The 13,328-nt window shown below is 42.2% G+C and overlaps 2 protein-coding genes across 2 annotated transcripts in view; one reads left to right on the forward strand and one right to left on the reverse strand.

The window, feature by feature from the left end:
* The first annotated feature begins 997 nt into the window (after positions 1-997).
* Positions 998-7,842, forward strand: BIRC7 (baculoviral IAP repeat containing 7). Its single transcript, XM_009326810.1, has 6 exons — positions 998-1,517; positions 3,332-3,431; positions 4,696-4,777; positions 4,879-4,924; positions 7,070-7,141; positions 7,640-7,842. Exons 1-6 carry the CDS (start codon positions 998-1,000, stop codon positions 7,840-7,842), a joined length of 1,023 nt encoding a protein of 340 aa, XP_009325085.1.
* A 3,753-nt stretch (positions 7,843-11,595) lies between these two features.
* The window catches only part of NKAIN4 (Na+/K+ transporting ATPase interacting 4), a 29,250-nt gene continuing 27,517 nt past the window's right edge, over positions 11,596-13,328 (reverse strand). The window contains exon 7 of the mRNA XM_009326891.1: positions 11,596-12,673. Within this exon, the coding sequence (XP_009325166.1) occupies positions 12,664-12,673 (10 nt within the window). The 3' untranslated portion in view covers positions 11,596-12,663. The remainder of the gene's footprint in view (positions 12,674-13,328) is intronic.

The raw sequence follows: 13,328 nt of genomic DNA on the forward strand, positions 1-13,328 counted from the left end.
GCACTTTAAAAAATGGATTTGATTGCACCTACCACTTAATCACATGTGTAGTGACTTCACTCTAAAGGAATTCCTTTGGAGCGATTAGTTAAATTGATCCTGATTCTCAGTTGTGTAATTGGATGACCTTTTGAAAGTGTATTTGCCAGCCACATAGAAAGTATTAGAAGCAGTAGCTGAGTTGTGGTTTAGCGTACTCATGCAGGGAAGGGCTATTACCTTGGTAGGATGAGGGCTTGGATAATCGGGCACTCGGTAACTTCTTTAATTTCACTCTTCCTCTTGCACAGAACTACCACAGGCAGAAAATGTCTTTATCTTTGATTTAAGGGCACCTCCCTATATAAACTGGACCTAATTATTTTAGACTGTGTCCTGGAGAAGTTCTCTTTTATAGAGATTTTTCTATCTATTCACTGTTTAACTAGCATAATAAGGTTATGACAAATCTACTGATATTCTGTGTAGTGTGTGGCTTTAAACTGAACATTATGAGACACTATTTGTTTGGGTGTGGCTGTTTTCTGCTTTGTTATGGCATGCCTTCTTAAATCTGTTGTTAGGGAAAAAAAAAGCAGGGTCTTTTTAATGTTAATTTAAAGGCTGAGCAAAATGACTGGGGATTTATCACACAGATCAGATGCCAAAAGCTGGGTTGGTTCAGCTAGGGTGGCAGCATAGGTTTTGCCCCCCCCCCCCCTCCACTATCTGTTCCTGCAAGCGTCTCTCCTGTAAATTGGCAGAGGGGCTCCGAAAGTGCTAGTCTCTTCCCTTCAGGCACTAGCGAGGACTCAGCAAAAGTTGAACAGCAAAGTACAGAAGCACCACATCTCTGATTGGGCTGCAGTGCTGAAACAAGCTCAGCTTTGTTAAGACCAGGAGCTTTCTGGAATATGCACGGGGATGAGGAACAAATAATGCATGGCGAGTGCTGCCTGACGCCGGGAATCCAGCTGACTGCTCTGGGTTATCTCATCCTCTCTTTCAGAACAAGAACATGGGGGACGCGGCACCAACAGAGGAGCTTGAGCTCAGGGCAGCTCGCTGCCAGCTGTTTGAATGCCGCATGAGGAATGAAGCAAGAAGATTGAGGACTTTTCGGCAATGGCCAGGCAACTCACCTGTGTCTGCCCGAGATTTGGTCAAGGCTGGCTTTTTCTTTGTGGGTCCAAGAGATGAAGTACAGTGTTTCTGCTGTGGTGGTGTCCTGAAGGACTGGGGATCTGGTGATTGCCCGATAGCAGAGCACCTGAAGTTCTTCCCTTCCTGTAAATTCATTTGTGGTGAGGATGTTGGGAACCAAGAGATGCTTCCTCTTCAGGAAATCTTTGACACTGTGGATGGGCAGTTCCTCAGTGTTTTGCAGGGGATAGAGAGTGAGGCGACAGCCCTCCCCAACGAACCAGAATACCCAGAGATGGTAACAGAGGAGATGAGACTATCTACATTTCAGAACTGGCCACAATATACTGACACGCATCCTGAGCAACTGGCTAGAGCAGGATTCTTTTACACAGGTAGGTACTCCGGGGAAATGTTTTTAACTCTTATTCAAGTTAACTTTTGAAGGTGTCGCTATGTTTTATTGCTTGCACAAATATTTGCAAGTATGTGTAGTGTAGTTAGAAACCACATCCTTCCTTCAGCCCGTGCTGTTTCACTTACTGCTTGTGCAGAATTCACTTCTATGTTAACTCCTGTTTGGGTACTGAGGGGTCCACTAGTAGGTCAATTCCCTTACCAGCAGGAGTGGAAAAAGTGACATGTTTTAAACAGATGTTTTGCTGGCAGGAAAGTGTGTGCTTTAAGATCCATTGAGCCTGTTTATTACTTACACTTCTAAAAGGACTTGAGGCACTTACTTGGCATGTCATGTTTTGTATAAGCTCTGTCTTGCACTGAAGCCTTCTCTTCTCAAAGAGAAGAATTTCGTTTTGCATTTGCACATCAAAACAGAGACATGGAAGGAAGTGACAGGCAGGGTCCATAAATGAAAGCTCCCTTAGCAGAAACAAATCTGTGCATCCTGAATGCCTCACGCTCTCATTGTTGAAGGAAAATTGAATTGCCCTTTTCTCCAGTTATTTAAGTACTATTTGTTAAAGATGGGAATGGGGAAAAAAAACAGCCTTAAATGTTGTGGTAGCTGGAAAAATCTGAGATGCAACATGGTGAATGATATGCACATAGGAAAGTCTGTCTAAATAACTGACCTTCTGTTCTTGAGTTAGAGGAAGTGACTGGTTAGTTTGCTAGTATGTCTCTCTGCTTCTGCAAGATTTTCACTCAAACTGCATAGCCTGGATCTTGCTGTAAATCCAGTTAATACTAAGAATCTGCAACTGTCTACTTGGAGCACAGTAGCAGGGGCTAAACAGCACACATGCCTAAATGGAAGAGCATTATAGGCATATTAACTGATCTGCTGCTTTTATCTTTTTATTAATTTTTAAGGCACACAAGACCAGCATGGCCAGGAACACAGAATAAACTATAAAGCAATGTCTGCAGCTAAAAACCTGTGTGTTTTGTGTTGGAATTGATTTATCACTTGCAGAGCAGCTGTGTGAGAGCCCAGCACAGAGACTTACTTTGGGGACTCATTAGGCAGCAGCAGTCTGACATGGCACTCCCCTGCGGTCACTTGAGCAGGAGAACTCTGGAACTGAGCACTCGAGTTAAGCCAAACAGTACTCTAACATGAGAGTGTTTGGAAGATCGTGTCTGTGACCAAACTCACTGGCAGCCTTTACTGATGTTGTTTCATTGCCCTTAGGGCAGGGCATTTGTAGGCAGTTCTTCTTAACTGTGTTTGGCTTTAGTTTTTTTTCCCCTGTGATTTCTGTGAAGAGAAGCACGGTAGCAGGATGGATAGCCTGGGACCATGTTGTGGCAAATTCTTATACCTATGAGATGGAAGCTGTGTACGTTGTCTGACTGTGCCTGCTGCTGGTTATGACAGATTGTGGTTAGGAAACAAAGCATGTTTATAGGTATAATTAATTACAGCTTTACTCTAAATGCAGGCAAGAGGGGATTGGATAGGTATGTGCGTACATGGGAGCTATGGTGCTCACGTGCATGCTGCCTGTTAGCTTGTGACCCAGTTCTGGAATCATCTCAACCAGCCGCAGCTCTGGGAGTTCAAACTCTCATTGGATTTCCTGCCCCTATACAACTTGCACAGCATTGGTAAATTATCGTGTGCTCATCTGTTCTGCCTGGTAGCCCGTGTTTTGTGCTGAATCTCTCCCCAGGTTCTCATCCGGGGCTAGTAGAGCATACAGTGTCTCGGATAAATAATCAAATGATCTCTCGATGTCTTTTTCAGGACAAGATGATGTAGTGAGGTGTTTTTACTGTGATGGAGGTGTGAGGAACTGGTCGTTTGGAGATGATCCTTGGAGGGAACATGCCAAATGGTATCCGGGGTAAGTCAGTCTTGGTCCCTCGTAGCAAGACCAAAAGATATGCCGTGCATTCCACACTGATTTCTTCTTTCATAAGATAGAAGTACCCCCAGCTGAGAGACAAATGAGTTGCAGGTGTGCTGGTAATAAGTGCTACTTCCAGGCTCTGTTGTTAGCTTAGTTCTAGAGTTTTCTACCTAGCTAGAGCAGGTGAAAAAGTCAGGTATGTTCAATCATGTTTAACTGCATAAACTGTTGCAGTAGTCTGCAACCTTCTGGAAATCCCTGAAATCTCATGAGAAAGGTTCTGAATCCTCAGGGGCAAAGTTGCACAGCAAGGGACCATCTTCAGATCCTAGTAGTGGGTAGTAGTAGTAGATAGAAAACTTGTTTCCTAGGTCGGCCACTTAGTCTGTACTGCCTTCCTCCTACTCTCTCCTCACATATGGAGGAACCCAAGATTGGCCTGAAAATCTAATCATCATGTCTTCAACTGCCTCTCTTCTCCTGTTCCTCCCTTTCCACCCTCCCCAAAAAGTAGTTGATGTCTGTCTGGTGTCTCTCTGTGTATGTTATCCCTTAGAATAGTTCCCTGACTCCAGGACAGTCGGCTTCAGTCCCTTTAGGCTTTTTCTCAGGCATTGCCACGTCTTCTCTTCCAAAGGCTGATTTATCACTGGAGTGTTAATGATGAAACCTACTGGATGATGGTTGTCTAAGCTGTAACTAAGTTTTTTTTAAAAGAACTGAACAAATAGAAGTGACAAAACCTAAATATTTAGACCCTCTCACTTTAAAAGCAAAATCAGATGTCCAAGCTCAGGTAGAATGGCACAGTTCAGACCTAAGACTTTCTAATTTGAGCTAGAGTTCACCATCTAAAAGTTCAATCAAAATCACTTTGACATCAAAGAACAGCTTGGGTTTCTACTAATCTGAGATACAAAAAGAAAGATATTGTAAACCTAGTTTTTCTGTAGCAGTTCTTGTGTTTTTCTGTGAATTGGTCTATTATCACATTTTCTGTGATCTGTTTTAAAGGACATTGCAACTGAGCTCATCTTGGGCCAAACGAAGACTGAATTAAGGGGGGGATTGTTAGCCTCTTATTGTTGCCCTTCATGCAAGGAGGGGGGGGAAAAGACCATGATACTCCCTCTTCTTTAATGAATATAGCAGTTTGTTTATAACCCAATAGCACCCTCTGCTTCTAAAATTCAAACTATTACTGCTACTTTCACTTGAGATATCCTGTACTAATGTATTTAAATCTTTCTGCTTATAGGTGTGAATTTTTACTGCGGTCAAGGGGGAGAGAATTTGTTAGCAGTGTTCAGGAGTCCTTTTCTAGCACCCTGATATCTCCAGTGAGTCATGAATATTTTGTGTATAGTGGATGGGGGTTTGGTAGATAGGGGGAGTTTTGAGCACATGCTTCTCTTTTGTGACTGTCTTGTGACATTTTCAGAGAGATTCCTGGGATCAGACTGAACAAGAGTCCTCTGCTTCCCAAGGTCAGTGCTATAATTACATGGTGTTTTGTCTTCTGTTGAAAGTGGTGTAGTCTTACTTCTACCCCACCTCAGCTACTGTTGCACCCTGTAGACATGGTGTTTGAGAGATGTTTTGATATTCTAGAAGTTGTTTCACTTCATTTTTAGGAAATGGTCTCTAGCACAAGAAGCAAAATTGCTTGCTCTTGTGAGACCTCTTAGTCTAAGACTAGAGACATTTAGCTAGTCTGAATAATCATGTGACTTGTGGGTGCTTGCCTAACTTTCCTTTGACTTGTCCATGCTCTTGATGTTGTTGTCTGTTTGTAGAGACTTTAGACTACAGCATTTTAAGCATACTTGACAGGAGACCAGAGAACAGCTAGAGGGTCCGGTTGTTCACGAAAGTGTTGATCTTGGGGACCTATTCCCATTCATCAGTTGCTCCTGGAAATTTAAGTAGGTGAAATTTGGCTCCCGTAACTGTGGAAAACTTCAAGAGAATGAGAAAAATCAGAACCTGATGGGATGAGCTTAAGAAAGACTTAAGCCTTTGAAGGGACTGCCAGCTGAATTTCCCACTTCTGTCTTTACTGATGAATGGTTGAGCTAGATTATGAGGCAGGAGAGACTTCAATTGGGCTGTTCCACTTGATCTGCATGAAAGCAGTTTCAAGACTTCTGTTCTGGGATGTGAAAACAAAGATAAGGATTCTGGACTGGGGCCAAACATGGGAGACTTGCTTCACTGATAGAGTAGAATAAACCATCCAAAATTAATCTCTTGGCTTTTATGGAATTGCTTTTGACTTTCTTATGAATTATGATTGGAAGTAAAAACTATAAATCTGGATGTTGATCTAGCTATCTAGATAGCTTGAGGAATGTTCTAGAATATATTAATGCCATTTTATAAATACTAGCTTCAGGGAGTGGCATACTTTTGGCCCAAATTTCTGCCTTTTTGGTAAAGTATCTGCTCACTGCTTTACAGATCCTCTGAGGAATTGGGAATTGCAGGCTCTTCCCTCTCTGGATCAGTTTACCATAGTGCAGAATGTCCTGCAGATGGGCTTTGACCCCACCTGGGTGGCTAACCTGGTAGAGAATAAATACATGCTGACTGGGACTTTCTACCTTTCTGAGTCTGAGCTGATTTCTGATCTGCTTCAGCCAGAATGGGAAGAGAGCAGCAGTGCAGAGGAAAGCAGAGGTATGCCTGACTTGCACACCCACGTTCTTGGTGGATGTTTAATTTCTTATTCACTTCATCTTGAGCACTGTTGTGAGTGTCTTGCGGGTCTGCCTTCTCTCTTCCTAGGCTGGAATTAAGAGTAGCAATGTAACCAAGCCTGCCTTTTTTTGAGAGGCTGAAGAATGAGGTTCTGCTTTAAAGAAACCTGAAGGAGCTGTGATAGATATATCTGCCTCCAATAGCCTATGGTGTAGATATCCTCGATATTTTCTGCTGCCCTTAGACCTGCAGTAGCAGACAGCTGCACGATGTGGAGGCTTGTGCACAAATTCACGTCTGATGCAGACAGAGGCAGTTGTCTGAAGCAAGGCTTCTAGAATGGACGAGTATTCCAAGCCTATTTAAAATTGAATCAATGGCTTGATCAGAAATAGCCACACCTTTTGTTTTGGTAATACATATTCTCCTTAACTTATCTGCGTCTGTCTTGCGTTATCTGTCTTGTGGAGTCTGTTTGCCAAGTGAAGTTTATTTGAAGATGGAGTTCCACACAGGCGTTCTCTGGTAGCAAGCCTGCTTTCCAAAGCTCCTGTCTCCATGTCGTGGTCTGCCATCTCTTTAGCTAAGGCAAAAAAAAAAGGTTTCCACAAAATTGGAAGTGTCATTAAATAGTAGCACAGGAGAAGGAATGAGCAGCTGATGGCTCCTGCTGTCTGACAGATAAACCAACTTTGCTGAGGAGACAATGTGATGTGGACATGTCTTGGTAGGGAGGTTAACACGCATAGCGACTGAAGCACCACAGAGAACATCAGCTTCACCAGGCTGAGTGTGTGAAGTTAACAGCGGAGTAAAGAGGTGTTTAACCTAAAGCTGCTGAAATCCAGGATATTTCATCTTTTTAAACAGCACTGTCTGAAGAGGGAAGAAAGGGGTAGCATTTAATGCCATCTTCTTTCCTGGTTATACAGATGCTGTTGAGAGAGAGACTGAAACATCAAGTTCAAGAGAAGAAATACAATCTGTGCAACAAAAGGAATCAGGTGCACTGGGTTGACGGTGGTGGTGAAATTGAGCCTAGGCATAATTGGGATGATTTTTTTTATAGTAATGGTATCGGTGGTCATTGTTTTCATTCATTTTTTAATCCTGAAGGGGAACATGTGCTAGCTTGAATGGTAACTGAACATAGAGACCCTTAGTCAGGAAATAGAATTCCACTGTGAAGCAGACAGTTAGACAAAAAATTTGGTTTATCAGGATAATTTACATATTACAGTAAAAAGATGTTGATCTCTCCCTGCTCAGTCCAGCATGTGTTGCTATGCTGAATCTTGTGTAGATAAGCCAGAGTCTATAATAGCTGTAGTTTTCCAGCTTAAATGAAATTTGCCTGAGAGGTACTTTTGCCATCTTCGCAGTCAGTCTCTGAACAAGATGATGAGCAAGTTGCAGTGTGACTTCCTGAGATGACAGGACTGCACTCTGGAACTGTTATAATACTAACAGTTTGGGCTTTTTTTTTTTCTTTTTTGGTAAAGATGAGTCTCGGATGAGCACGGAAGAACAGCTCCGACGCCTGCAGGAGGAAAGGATGTGCAAAGTGTGCATGGACAGAGATGTGTCTGTTGTGTTTGTTCCTTGTGGCCACCTGGTAGCTTGTGGCGAATGTGCCCTCAATTTGAGATTGTGTCCTATCTGCAGAGCGGTCATCCGGGGAAGCGTGAGGACTTTCATGTCCTGAACCATGATGTGCCCAAGGGGAAAGATAAGTCTATACAACTCATTCATAATACAGCAGAGGAAGGAAATAAGTAAATAGTTTGATTGATGCTGGAGCAATCTTATTTGCAGGGCAGCTTGGCATAAGTGTAAAAACTTACTGAATGTGCCTCTTATGCACAGTGTTTCTAGTAAGAGTTTCTGGTTTGCTGTACTCTCGCTGTAGGACTGCTCCAGGAAAAACTCTGCTGGTTTCTTTTGTCCTGCGAAAAGAGGCTTTTGTTGACAGAGATTCTCCTTCTCCAAACTCCTGCATTCTCAAAAGAATCCCTGCTCTGTGTTGAAATCAAGGGCTGTTTTCAGTAGACTGTCTCTGATTCTTTTTCTCTCATTTAGCAGTTGTTTAGCAGAATAATCTCTAGAGTTGGTGACTTCCTTCAGTAAGTCTGAGTCAAAATGGGAGTATTTTTATACAAAATGCATTCTGTTGAGACTAGAATACTCAGCAGCAATGTATTGTGGGGGAGGGAGAATCTATCTTTCTTCTGAGCTCTTTGCTGTCCTCCCCCCCACCCCCGTTGAATTGTCAACAATTGACGGAATGTTTCAGTAATACTCAAATCCATATAACTAAGTGAAAAGCCTGGCCTGTTGTAGACTCTCCAATCTCTTTACTCTCAGCTGACCTCCCTAGACAGAAGGTGAAAGGCTCTTTGATGGTCAGGATCACTAGATGATCTCATGGAAGCTTCTTACAGAACCTCTTCCCTGGCTGTTGGGTACTATCCTACTAGAAGATAGCTATGGAAACTTACCTTTTTAGGACTTCTGTTTGCTGGCTAAACTGATGATTCTTATTTTAAATGGAACATTCTATCATGTAGCCAAAGAGAAAGTTTTGTCAATACTACAGGTTGTTAACTGCAGGGGAAAGGAAATATGTTTTTTAAAATTAACTGTTCTTTTTCACGGAATAAAAAGTTTTTCTTTTGATTATCTTACAGAGGTCTGAGTATCTGATTCTAGTATAATGCCCTACTGGGGGAGGGGGTGTGGTGGTATCCTCAGATGTTAGAGCGGCATCAGGTTGTAGATCACTTGAACTTCTGTCTTTCAGTACTACGTGGGCATGAGTGAGAGAAGCAACTGTTCTTACCATCCATTAGCTTCCTTTGGAATTCGTAAGACGGCATGTGGGTCCTCCAGACTCTCTTAACTGCAAAAGAAGGGGTAAGGATGCAGGAGGATAAGGACCCGATACATGAAGCTGTGTAAGTAAGTGGGGAATAATTCTGCATTTGTGGTCGATGCAGAGTTTTGGTATGTGGCTCTTAAACACATCTGCAGAGACTGGAGCACTGGCTCTGGAGTTGTTTCTGTTTGGTTCCAGCCCTGGATACTGAACAGGGTTATAGGCTTGTCTCTGAGTAACTTTAAGGTGTCAGTTATCCCTGGGGCATGTGGGAGGGCAGATCTTTTCATCCTTGCCTTCAGAAGAAGGTAATATTAATGCAGCTCTTGGCAAAGATGAGAGAAATTACTAGTTGAGTAGTTTAAACTCTCCAACTCTTCAAGGAATTGGTGGGTCTTTGCCAGACAGCAGCTTTCACAGGGAACAGAATTGCACCACATGCCAAATTAAGTGTTGTGTCTGGGTTCAAGCTATCATTGGCTTTATTTTGCCTCTGTAAATAACAGCAAAAGCTTACAGTGTTAATCTGAGAAGGGAAAACAAAACCAGCTCAGTGTTGGAATAGTGTTATTTCCTCCTAAACTTTAGCTCAGTGTGGCTGGAACTTTGCCTGAGCATCATCAACAGGACTACAAGGCTGTAAATATACCAGCTATTTCTGGGGCTTCTTTTATTTAACACTTTGACAATTGTGGCTTTTCCACATCTGGAAGGGTGGAGCTGTTTTTTGCTGTGGGAAGATGTCCTTTCAGAAACAGGTACACGTTGTTTGTTGACTAGCAGTATCTCAAGTGATGCCTATCCCCAATAGAGGGCACTCCTAACCTGGCGATAAGGGAACCCACTGGAGCAAAACCTTCAGCTGCTCTTTACTCTTGCAGCACGTTGGAGATGCAAACGACTGGGAGTCCCTACCCTGACAGAACAGGGTCATTGCATGACCTTGCGGTACTTAGAGTAGGTCTAGCACAAGCAGACCAGGAGGAAGGGTTGTCAGAATATGAAAGATGAATGGCTCTGCTAATGAAAACCAGAGGAGCTAATTAAGTGTGGAATATGATCCTTGGTAGCTTGTCTTATTTTCTTTCTTCTCAGACTGATTTTTTTTTTTGGATGATTTATGGCAATCATTGATATCAAATATTATAGGCTTACCTGACCCCTTATTTTACCTGCATTAAAAGATACTTAATTACCTGTGTTCATCATAACTTGGGTGGTAGTTATGGAGCTACTCGGTCATCACACTTGTATTTATTTCATTGATCTTTAGCAGTGTGTATTACAGTCAAGAGGCGTGCCATTAGGTGCGTAGCTTGATGCTTAGTCTCTTTAGAGTACTTGGCAAGTGTTTCTGATGAGTTTTCTTAGTAAATGTGGCGTCAAGGCTTGGTCAGTTTGAGATGTATAGTGTTAAAAACATGCAGACCTCAAAATAATTCAAAGAGTTCCCTCCAACTTCGTACTACCATCTAGAATTCCTTCCTGAAACTACTAGTGAAATGTTTCAGCTGTTCAAAGCTGAAACTGTGCTTTCTCCACCATCTGTGCTGAATTTTGGTTGCACTCAAACACGGCCAATAAATAATACTGGTGTCTGATGGACAACATTTCTCTCTGAGAAAAAGAAATTGTAATAAACCAAAAAAAGTGTAAAGTCAGTGTTTTCTGATGAGGAAAGGGAAGATTAATTTCAAACGCCCATATAAATGAAGTCTTTCGTGGAATAATCTCATTGACTAGAGGATATGTATTCTTCCATTCCTTTTTCTGCCCCTCCAGGTAACGTTAGGTGAGCAAGTAGGAATGAGTGTAATACAGAAATGAACTGAATCAAAGAAGAGGTGGAGAACGTGCTAAGAGATTGTGTATGCACACTGCTACGCATGCTATCTAAATGGTGCAGTAGCTTGTGTTCCACTGATATTCTGTTTTAACTTGGTAGTGGCACAGTGTTGACTAATGTGGGAGGTAGTTCTGTTTTGTCAGGCAGAGCTGTTTTAATCAGGGTTGAGCTTTTTTTGTCCTCAAATGATGAAACTAGTATCAAACCAGCAACTGTCAGCTGTCTGTTCTGCTCAGTCAGAAGCTGTGGCTTCTACCGGCTAAAAGAAGGAAAAATACCTGTAGAAGACGACAACATTTTTACTTGCAGCTGATCAGAACTCAGGATGTTAGATTGCAGCGGGTATCTGGAATGGAAGTTGCACAGAAACAAAAAATATTCTCTTAGTGCTTATACTTTTGGGTTTATAGAAGAGGATTTTGTTTCCTGGGCCCTTTGGAATGGGACAAATAAAGGTGCATCATTCTGTCTTTGACTTAGCACTTAATGTTTTTATTTATTTTAATTCTTTCCTCATGCTTCCCCTCCCTAGCATGGCTTCTAGCTTGACTCTTCTGAAAAGCATTACTCAAAAATGCCAAGTAGTCTCAAACAGATTAGGCAAGACAATAAAGAATTACAATAGCACTTGGAACGTACCAGCCAAAGAACGGCACGGATGGCTGACAAGTGCTCTTTCTCTGCTTGACACATAACATGCTGGGAGATGTAGCTAACAAAACTGACATTGTTTTTTGTGTTTTTTTAATTAATTGCTGCAGCTCATTAATGCAACTTAATTACACTTATATTCCGCTTTCATTCAGCCCATTCCCTCCCCTCAGAATTATCCTGTCACAAAAAAAACCCTTCCATCAGGATGTTGCTAGGCTTGTGCCTTGAATAAGCGTGGCTGCTCAGTGAAGGCAGGTACAGAAACATCTGTGATCCATGAAGAACTAGGCATTTTCCAGTGTCCTGCAGCAGCTTTCAGCTGTGTATATGGCTACACCAGTGTTAATTTAATGTAGATGGGCAAACCCAGAGTAAGCTACAGCTGCTCTGAGAATGGCTTGGCATGTTGAAATGGGGCTAAGCTCCATGCTGAGTAAAGATTTGGTGCTTGTACTAGTTTTTAGCTGTTCAGCTTTACAGGAGTTAGGTCACAGAACACTGAAATCCAGGACAAATGCCTACTGCTAAGGCGCCGACCATGTCTAAAGAATAGAGAATGAGGAAGGGAATCCTGGATGGGCGGGGGGAGGAAGAAGGGAAGAGCTCTCATCTATAACTTAAAAAAAAAAAAAGCCTAAATAACTCAAATGTAAATAGCCCCCACCTAGTTCTATACAGGCAGGGAGGAGATGAAGTTGTGTTAGGGGATTTAGGCTCTTTTCAGAACAAGGGAAAGGAAAAGGGGAAGAAGCTAACTACAAAACATGAAATGTCCCAGGGTGTTATGCAGTGCTTCCTTCTTTATGGATCCATGGCGCAAGGAAGCAGCTCCGACTTCAGCTGTATCTCTTGAGAGAGGCTCTGAGTGAACCTGTTCTGCCTGAGGTCTTCAGGCCCGTGCCATTTATTGGCTAGTACCACCAGACTATGGTAGGAATGGTTTGTCAGGGCACTTGGAGAGTTAAAAACCAACCGCATGGACATTCTTCAATGTACATTCATTGCATTTGAAAAGAAGACAAGGAACGAAAAATGGAATGGAGTTCACATCCTGCATTTCCTCTGCCAAAGATCTGGGCACAGGGGATTGCTTCCTGCAGCACCTCTGATGGTGGAGTACAAGGTTTATCCATCCTCTGGCTCCTCTTTATTTACGCAGGCCTGTAGGGGGGAGAAAAGTGAAGGCAGGGCATCAATGTGGAGCAAATACTAAGTTGCTTACTGAAGATAACAGAAATGGTGTGGAAATAATGGAAAAAAAAAATCAAATTTGTCTCCTGTTCTGGGTTTTTAAATACGATTGACTACAGATGAGGAATAGGATTGAGAGCTCAGAGGTAATGTGGTTAAGTAGTCTTCAAGTCTGGAAAGAATGTTATGCATATACCAGACCTGAATATACTGCAGTTAGACTAAGGAATAGATATGAGCCAAAGTGTTAGATCTATGTATCCTCAGCGTTTGGAGCTGCATAAAATTTGGTTAGGAATTTTAAAAGCTAGGGGTCATCTCTAGAATAAAGTAGCTTCTTGAAATTGTGGTGATGTGCTTTTTGTGTAGATGCAGCAGTATAAGCAGATCTACTTTTGTAGCCAGCAGTGAAGATGAGTGAATGTTTTCAGCTGAAACATCACCTCTTAAACATGCAGCTTCAGGTTGATCAAAACAGTTTGCAAATTCCTGTTGCTATTCAGCAAATTGTTTGTTTGGGAAAAAGTCTACCTAGAAAGAAAAGCAGAAGCATTTTGTTTTGTATTTTTTCTCTCCTCAAAACAAAGTGGGATTTTTTTTTTTTTTTTCCTGTTTAAGTAAAACT

This window comes from Pygoscelis adeliae, unplaced genomic scaffold (genome assembly GCF_000699105.1).
Source record: "Pygoscelis adeliae isolate BGI_AS28 unplaced genomic scaffold, ASM69910v1 Scaffold286, whole genome shotgun sequence".
Lineage (NCBI taxonomy): Eukaryota > Metazoa > Chordata > Aves > Sphenisciformes > Spheniscidae > Pygoscelis > Pygoscelis adeliae.